The 9,228-nt window shown below is 57.5% G+C and overlaps 1 protein-coding gene across 1 annotated transcript in view; it reads right to left on the reverse strand.

Annotated features, from left to right (window-relative positions):
* The window catches only part of LOC147091319 (haptoglobin-like), a 33,587-nt gene extending 24,701 nt beyond the window's left edge, over nucleotides 1–8,886 (reverse strand). Inside the window, exon 1 of the mRNA XM_085976738.1 lies at nucleotides 8,652–8,886. Within this exon, the coding sequence (XP_085832864.1) occupies nucleotides 8,652–8,656 (5 nt within the window). The 5' untranslated portion in view covers nucleotides 8,657–8,886. The remainder of the gene's footprint in view (nucleotides 1–8,651) is intronic.
* Nucleotides 8,887–9,228: the final 342 nt, after the last annotated feature.

Consider the following 9,228-nt stretch of genomic DNA (forward strand, 5'->3'; position numbering starts at 1 on the left):
AGGGAGCACTGCATCTTACAGGGGCAGTACTAACGGAGTGCTGCACTGTTGGAGGGGCAGTACTGAGGGAGTGCTGCACTGTCAGAGGGGTGGTACTGATGGGACACTGCTCCATCAGAGGGGCAGTACTGAGGGAGCGCTGCACTGTCAAAGGGGCAGTACTGAGGTGGTTCTGTATTGTTGGAGGGGCAGTACTGAGGGAGCGCTGCAATGCCGAAGGGGCGGTAGTAAGGGAGTGCTGCACTGTCGGAGTGGCCGTAGTGAGGGAACACTGCACTGTCGGAGGGCCTGTAGTGAGAAAACGCTTCACTGTCAGAGGAGCAGTACTATGGGAACATTGTACTGTCGGTGGGGCAGTACTGAGGGAGCACTGCACTGTCGGACGTGCTGTACTGAGGGGGCGCTGCATTATGGGAGGGGCAGTACTGAGGGAGCGCTGCACTGTCAGAGGGGCAGTACCGAGGGAGGGCTGGACTTTTATAGGGGCATTGCTGAGGAAGCGCTGCACTGTAGGAGGAGCAGTACTGAGGGATCATTGTACTGTCGGAGGGGCTCAACTGAGGGGTCTGCACTGTCAGAGGTGCAGTACTGAGGGAGCGCTGCACTGTCGGAGCGGCAGTACTGAGGGAGCGTGGCACTGTCAGAGGTGCAGTACTGAGGGAGCGCGGCACTGTCAGAGGGGCAGTGCTGAGGGAGCGCTGCACTGTCGGAGGGCCAGTACTGAGGGTGCGCGGCACTGTCGGAGGGGCAGTACTGAGGGAGCGCTGCACTGTCGGAGGGCCAGTACTGAGGGAGCGCTGCACTGTCGGAGGGGCAGTGCTGAGGGAGCGCGGCACTGTCGGAGGGCCAGTACTGCGGGAGCGCTGCACTGTCGGAGGGGCAGTACTCAGGGAGCGCTGCACTGTTGGAGCGGCAGTACTGAGGGAGCGCTGCACTGTGGGGGGGCAGTACTGATGGAGTGCTGCACTGTAGGAGGAGCAGTACTGAGGGATCATTCTACTCTACTGAGGCGGGCTGCACTGTCAGAGGTGCAGTACTGAATGAGCGCTGCACTGTCGGAGCGGCAGTACTGAGTGAGCGCTGCACTGTCGGAGCGGCAGTACTGAGGGAGCGCTGCACTGTCGGAGGGGCAGTACTGAGGGGGCGCTCTACTATCAGAGGGGCAGTCCTGAGGGAGCGCTGCACTGTCAGAGGGGCAGTACGGAGAGAGTGCGGCACTGTCAGAGGGGCAGTACTGAGGGAGCGCTGCACTGTCGGAGGGGCAGTACTGCAGGAGCGCTGCACTGTCGGAGGGGCAGTACTGAGGGAGCACTGCACTGTTGGAGGGGCAGGACTGAGGGAGCGCTGCACTGCCAGATGGGCGGTACTGAGGGGACACTGCTCCGTCAGAGGGGCAGTACTGAGGGAGCGCTGCACTGTCGGAGGGGCGGTACTGAGGGTGCACTGCAGTGTCGGAGGGGTTGTACTGAGGGGGCGCTGCATTATTGGAGGGGCAGTACTGAAGGTGCTCTGCTCTGTCAGAGGGGCAGTACTGAGGGAGCGCTGCACTGTCGGAGGGGCAGCACTGAGGGAGCGCTGCACTGTCGGAGGGGCAGTACTGAGGGAGTGCTGCCCTGTCAGAGTGGCAGTACTGATGGAGCGTTGCACTGTCGGAGGGGCAGTACTGGGGGAGTGCTGCACTGTCGTAGGGGCCGTTCTGAGGGAGCGCTGCACTGTCGGAGGGGCAGTACTGAGGGAGCGCTGCACTGTCAGAGGGGCGGTACTGAGGGGACACTGCTCCATCAGAGGGGCAGTACTGAGGGAGCGCTGCACTGTCGGAGGGGCAGTACTGAGGGAGCACTGCAGTGTCGGAGGGGTTGGACTGAGGGGGCGCTGCATTATTGGAGGGGCAGTACTGAGGGAGCGCTGCACTGTCAGAGGGGCAGTACTGAAGGAGCCCTGCATTATTGGAGGGGCAGTACTGAGGGAGAGCTGCACTGTCAGAGGGGCAGTACTGAGGGAGCGCTGCACTGTTTGAGGGGCAGCACTGAGGGAGCGCTGCACTGTCGGAGGGGCAGTACTGAGGGAGTGCCGCCCTGTCAGAGGGGCAGTACTGACGGAGCATTGCACTGTCGGAGGGGCAGTACTGGGGGAGTGCTGCACTGTCGTAGGGGCAGTTCTGAGGGAGCGCTGCACGGTCGGAGGGGCAGTACTGAGGGAGCGCTGCGCTGTGAGAGGGGCAGTACTGAGGGAGGGCTGCACATTCGGAGGGGCATTGTTGAGGGAGCGCTGCACTGTAGGAGGAGCAGTACTGAGGGAGAGCTGCACTGTCGGAGGGGCAGGACTGAGGGGGTGCTCTACTGTCAGAGGGGCAGCACTGAGGGAGCGCGGCACAGTCAGAGGGGCAGTACTGAGGGAGTGCTGCACTGTCGGAGTGGCAGTACTGAGGGAGCGCTGCACTGTCAGACGTGCCTTAATGAAGGAGTGCTGCACTGTCAGAGGGGCAGTACTGAGGGACCGCTGCCCTGTCGGAGGGGCAGTACTGAGGGAGCGCTGCACTGTTGGAAGGGCAGTACTGAGTGAGTGCTGCACTGTTGGAAGGGCAGTACTGAGGGAGCGCTGCACTGTTGGAGGGGCATTAGTGAGGGAGTGCTTCACTGTCGGAGGGGCAGTACTGGGGCTCGCTGCACTGTCGGAGGGGCAGTACTGAGGGAACATTTTACTGCCAGAAGTCCTGTACTGAGGGAGTGCTTCACTGTCAGAGGAGCAGTAATATGGGAACACTGTACTGTCGGAGGGACTGTACAGAGGGAGCGCTGCACTTTGAGAGGTGCAGTACTGAGGCAGTGCTGCACTGTCAGAAGCGAAGTACTGAAGGACGCCGCGCTGTCAGGGGTGCCTTAATGAGGGAGTGCAGCACTGTCAGAGAGGCAGTACTGAGGGAGCGCTGCAGTGTCGGAGGGGCAGTACTGAGGGAGCCCTGGAATGTCAGAGCGGCAGTACTGAGGGAGCATTGCATCTCAGAGGGGCAGTACTGAGGGTGTGCTGCACTGTCAGAGGGGCAGTACTGACGGAGCGCTGCACTTTCGGAGGGGCAGTACTGAGGGAGCGCTGCACTGTCGGAGGGGCAGTACTGAGGGAGCACTGCACTGTCAGAGGGGCGATACTGAGGGGACACTGCTCCGCCAGAGGGGCAGTACTGAGGGAGCGCTGCACTCTCAAAGGGGCAGTACTGAAGTGGTTCTGTACTGTTGGAGGGGCAGTACTGAGGGAGCGCTGCACTGTCGGAGGGGCAGTACTGAGAAAACGCCTCACTGTCAGAGGAGCAGTACTATGGGAACATTGTACTGTCAGAGGGGCTGTACTGAGGGAGTGCTGCACTGTCGGAGGGGCAGTACTGAGAGAGGGCTGCACATTCGGAGGGGCATTGCAGAGGGAGCGCTGCACTGTAGGAGGAGCAGTACTGAGGGATCATTGTACTGTCGGAGGGGCTGCACTGACGGGGGCTGTACTGTCAGAGGCGCAGTACTGAGGGAGCGCTGCACTGTCGGAGCGCTGCACTGTCGGAGCGGCAGTACTGAGGGAGCGCTGCACTGTCGGAGGGGCAGTACTGAGGGGGCGCTCTACTGTCAGAGGGGCAGTCCTGAGGGAGCGCTCTACTGTCAGAGGGGCAGTACTGATGGAGCGCGGCACTGTCGGAGGGGCAGTACTGAGGGAGCGCTGCACTGTCGGAGGGGCAGTACAGCAGGAGCGCTGCACTGTCGGAGGGGCAGTACTCAGGGAGCGCTGTATTGTTGGAGTGGCAGTACTGAGGGAGCCCTGCACTGTGGGGGGGCAGTACTGAGGGAGCGCTGCACTGTCGGAGCAGGCAGTACTGAGGGAGCGCTGCACTGTCAGAGGGGCAGTACTGAGGGGGCGCGCTACTGTCAGAGGGGCAGTACTGAGGGAGCGCTGCACTGTCAGAGGGGCAGTACTGAGGGAGCGCAGCACTGTCAGAGGGGCAGTACTGAGGGGGTGCGCTACTATTAGAGGGGCAGTACTGGCCCAGGCAGTAGTCCCTACATGCTTCAAGAGCGCCACCATCATTCCTGTGCCTAAACAAGCGGCTGTGACGTGTCTGAATGACTATCGACCTGTCGCACTCACACCCATCATAATGAAGTGTTTCGAGAGACTGGTCTTAGCCCACATCAAAGCCACTGTTCCTGCCTCCCTTGACCAACACCAGTTTGCCTATCGTGCAAACAGATCAACGGAGGATGCAATCACAACTGCTCTACACTCGGCACTGAATCACCTAGATGGTAAGGAGACCTACATCAGAATGTTGTTTATAGGCTACAGCTCAGCATTCAACACTGTCGTCCCCAACAAGCTGGCCACCAAACTCCAAACTCTTGGCCTGAACACTTCCCTCTGCAACTGGACCCTGGACTTCCTAACAAACAGACCCCAGTCTGTCAAATTAGGTAACCACACCTCCCCCCGCCGACCCTGAACAAGGGGGCCCCACAAGGATGTGTGCTGAGCCCCCTCCTCTACTCCCTCTTCACCCACGACTGTGTGGCTGTTAATGGTTCCAACACCATCATCAAGTTTGCAGATGACACCACGGTAGTAGGCCAGATCACCAACAACGATGAGTCAGCCTACAGGGAGGAGGTCCAGCATCTCGTGAAGTGGTGTGCCGACAACAACCTGGCCCTTAACACCAAGAAAACAAAGGAAATAATCGTGGACTTCAGGAAGTCCAATGGCGGAAGTCACACCCCCATCCACATCAATGGGGCGGAGGTGGAAAGGGTGGCCAGCTTTAAGTTCCTTGGAGCCCATATCACGGAAGACCTCTCCTGGTCCCTCAATACCTCCTCTCTGGTGAAGAAGGCCCAGCAGCGCCTATATTTCTTGAGGAGGCTGAAGGGATGTAATCTGTCACCCCTGATCCTCTCTAACTTCTACCGCTGCACTATAGAGAGCATCCTGACAAACTGTATCACGGTATGGTATGGCAGCTGTAGCTCCCATGACCGGAAAGCCCTGCAGCGGGTAGTCAAAACTGCCCAACGCATTACCGGCACCCGGCTACCGACCATAGAGCATATATATCAGAAACGCTGCCTACGGAGGGCACGGTCCATCATCAAAGACCCTACCCACCCCAGCCACAGTCTGTTCGCCCTCCTACCATCTGGAAGATGCTACAGATGCATTCGCACCCGTACGACCAGATTTAGGAACAGCTTCTTTCCCAGGGCTGTCATCCTACTGAACTCCACAAATAAACACTAAAGCCTGCACATCTGCCAATGCACTTTATTATGGTCATATTTATGCTAATATACTGCAAGCCAAATGCATAAATGTATGTTGAATGTTTAAGTGTCCTAATCCAAATTGTACACTCTCGGGAGCCGCAAGCCTACATTTCGTTGTACTGCACTTGTGCACTAACAATGACAATAAAAGTTGATTTGATTTGATTTGATTTGATTTGATTTGATTTGATTTGACTGAGGGAGCGCTGCACTGTCAGAGGGGCAGAACTGCGGGAGCGCTGCACTGTCGGAGGGGCAGTACTGAGGGAGCGCTGCACTGTCGGAGGGGCAGTACTGAGGGAACACTGCACTGTCGAAGGGGCAGTACTGAGGGAGCGCTGCACTGTCGGAGGGGCAGTACTGAGGGAGCACTGCACTGTCGGAGGGGCAGTACTGAGGGAGCACTGCACTGTGGGGGGGCAGTACTGAGGGAGTGCTGCACTGTCGAAGGGGCAGTACTGAGCGAGCGCTGCATTGTCAGATGGGCAGATTTGAGGGAACACTGTGCTGCCAGAGGGCCTGTTTTGAGTGAGCGCTTCACTGTCGGAGGGGCAGTACTGAGGGAGTGCTGCACTGTAGGAAGGGTAGTACTGAGGGAGCACTGCACTGTCGGAGGGGCAGGACTCAGGGAGCACTGCACTGTCGGAGGGGCAGTACTGAGGGAGCGCTGCATTGTCAGATGGGCAGTACTATGGGAGCACTGTACTGCCAGAGGGCCTGTTCTGAGGGAGCGCTTCAATGTCAGAGGAGCAGTACTATGGGAACACCGTACTGTTGGAGGGACTGTACTGAGGGAGCACTGCACTGTCGGAGGGGCAGTACTGAGGGAGCGCTGTACTTTTGGAGGGGCAGTACTGAGGGAGCACTGCATCACAGAGGGGCAGTACTGAGGGAATGCTGCACTGTTGGAAGGGCAGTACTGAGGGAGCGCTGCACTGTCAGAGGGGCAGTACTGAGGGAGCGCAGCACTGTCGGGGGGCAGTACTGAGGAAGCGCTGCACTGTCGGAGGGGCAGTACTGAGGGTGCTCTGCACTGGCGAAGAGGCAGTACTGAGGGATTACATCACAGTTGGAGGGGCAGTACTGAAGGAGCGCGGCACTTTCGGAGGGGCGTTACTGAGGGGATGCTGCTCCGTCAGAGGGGCAGTACTGAGGGAGCACTGCACTGTCAAAGGGGTAGTACTGAGGTGGTTCTGTACCGTTGGAGGGGCAGTACTGAGGGAGCGCTGCAGTGCCGGAACGGCGGTAGTAAGGGAGTGCTGCACTGTCGGAGGGCCTGTACTGAGAAAGCGCTTCACTTTCAGAGGAGCAGTACTATGGGAACATTGTACTCTCGGAGGGGCAGTACTAAGGGAGCACTGCACTGTCGGAAAGGGCTGTACTGAGGGGGTGCAGCACTGTCTGAGGTGCAGTACTGAGGGAGCACTGCATTATTGGAGGGGCAGTACTGAGGGAGTACTGCACTGTCAGAGGGGCAGTACTGAGGGAGCGTTGCACTGTCGGAGGGGAAGGACTGAGGGAGCGCTGCACTGTCGGAGGGGCAGTACTGAGGGAGTACTGCACTGTCGGGGGGCAGATCTGAGGGAGCACTGTGTCGGAGGGGCAGTACTGAGGGAGCGCTGCGCTGTCAGAGGGGCAGTACCGAGGAGGCGCTCTACTGTCAGAGGGGCAGTACAGAGGGAGCGCAGCACTGTCGGAGGGGCAGTACTGAGGGAGCGCTCTACCGTCAGAGGTGCCGTACTGAGGGAGCACTGCACTGTCGGAGGGTCAGTACTGAGGGAGCGCTGCACTGTCGGAGGGGCAGTACTGAGGGAGCGCTGCACTGTCAGAGGGGCCGTACTGAGGGAGCTCTGCACTGTCAGAGGGGCTGTACTGAGGGAGTGCTGCACTGTCGGAGGGACAGTACTGAGGGAGTGCTGCACTGTCAGAGGGGCAGTACTGAGGGAGCGCTGCACTGTCGGAGGGGCAGTACTGAGGGAGTGCTGCACTGTCGGAGGGACAGTACTGAGGGAGTGCTGCACTCTCGGATTTGCCGTCTTTTGCGATGCGATGTTGACCCGAATCCCAATCTGTCCTCTGAGGCAGACGTAAAAGTTCCCTCGACCACAATTGGAGGAGGAGCACGGAAGTTCTCCATGTCCGGCGGCCACTATTTCTCTCTGAACCAATAATGAGATGAACTGGTCATTATCCCATTGCGGTTCATGGGATCTCACTGTGCCCAAATTGTCTGCCGCCTCTCCTACATCACAGCAGTGATTACACTTCTAAGGTATTTCATTGGTTGTGAAGTGCTTTGGAACGCCCTGTGGTTCTGAAAGGCACTGTAACAATGCAATTCGTTCTTTCTATTTCTCATGTCCCGCTGAAGGGGGCCAGCGATGTACTTGGACAAAAGTCAACAGGAAGTGTTAAACTTTGACCTTTCAGCTCGGGGCACTGTTTCAAATCGAACCCAGATGGATGTCAACGACCTCATGCTGTCTGATGTCAACATAGATCGTAAGGGAATGAACTTCAGACTGTTCCACCTTGGAAATTGTCCCAGAGACCGCTTAGGTAATAACTTGCTGATCGGTGCAGACGGAGCATTCGTACTACACTGTCCCGTCAAACACGCCCAGGGCAGGTACAGCATGGGTTAGATACAGAGTAAAGCTCCCTCTACACTGCCCCATCAACCACTCCCAGGGCAGGTACAGCACGGGTTAGATACAGAGTAAAGCTACCTCTACACTGTCCCGTCAAACACTCCCAGGGCAGGTACAGCATGGGTGAGATACAGAGTAAAGCTCCCTCTACACTGTCCCATCAAACACTCCCAGGGCAGGTACAGCACGGGTTAGATACAGAGTAAAGCTCCCTCTACACTGTCCCATCAAACACTCCCAGGGCAGGTACAGCACGGGTTAGATACAGAGTAAAGCTCCCTCTACACTGCCCCATCAACCACTCCCAGGGCAGGTACAGCACGGGTTAGATACAGAGTAAAGCTCCCTCTACACTGTCCCGTCAAACACTCCCAGGGCAGGTACAGCATGGGTTAGATACAGAGTAAAACTCCCTCTACACTGTCCCATCAAACACTCCCAGGGCAGGTACAGCATGGGTGAGATACAGAGTAAAGCTTCCTCTACACTGTCCCGTCAAACACTCCCAGGGCAGGTACAGCACGGGTTAGATACAGAGTAAAGCTCCCTCTACACTGTCCCATCAAACACTCCCAGGGCAGGTACAGCACAGGTTAGATACAGAGTAAATCTCCCTCTACACTGTCCCATCAAACACTCCCAGGACAGGTACAGCACCGGTTAGATACAGAGTAAAGCTCCCTCTAAACACGAAAGATCTGCTTACCACATGATGGCAGCTGAATCCCGCGTTGTCACTCAAAGACCTTCCGTCTGTCCGATGAGGGGCCGGGACTGCTTCAGAGCGTGAAGAGCTTGAGTGTCCGGCTGGCGTCTCTGCTGGCTGAAGGAACGTTCTTATAGAGGTCCCTGTCCCGCCTTGGAAAACCCTGGTAACTTTCCACCCGGCTGTTCTCTGGAGCAGTGATCCCAATTGCTCCGCCCTCCACTCCGTCCTTCCCTCCGCCTCCACTGACTCGAAAAGCAAATGCGTCCTATCTCCAAACACCATGAACTTTGTGTGACGACAGAGGTCACCATCGGAACACACACCAGCGGAGCTAACGGTGTGTGGGGGCGGACAGCCAATTTTAAGGTAAAATCTGTGAGGCTATGCAAACCGAACCTTGGCCAGCTGTGGAGAGTATTCCATCACACTCCTTACTTGTGCCTTGTAGATGGTGGAAAGTCTAAGGATAAGGGATAAGCCATTTAGGACAGAGATGAGGAGGAATTTCTTCACCCAGAGAGTGGTGAACCTGTGGAATTCTGTACCACAGAAGGCAGCTGAGGCCAATTCATTA

The sequence above is a fragment of the Somniosus microcephalus genome, unplaced genomic scaffold (assembly GCF_052327205.1).
Source record: "Somniosus microcephalus isolate GS21.2 unplaced genomic scaffold, FLI_Smic_1.0 unresolved_chr3, whole genome shotgun sequence".
Classification (NCBI taxonomy): Eukaryota; Metazoa; Chordata; class Chondrichthyes; order Squaliformes; family Somniosidae; genus Somniosus; species Somniosus microcephalus.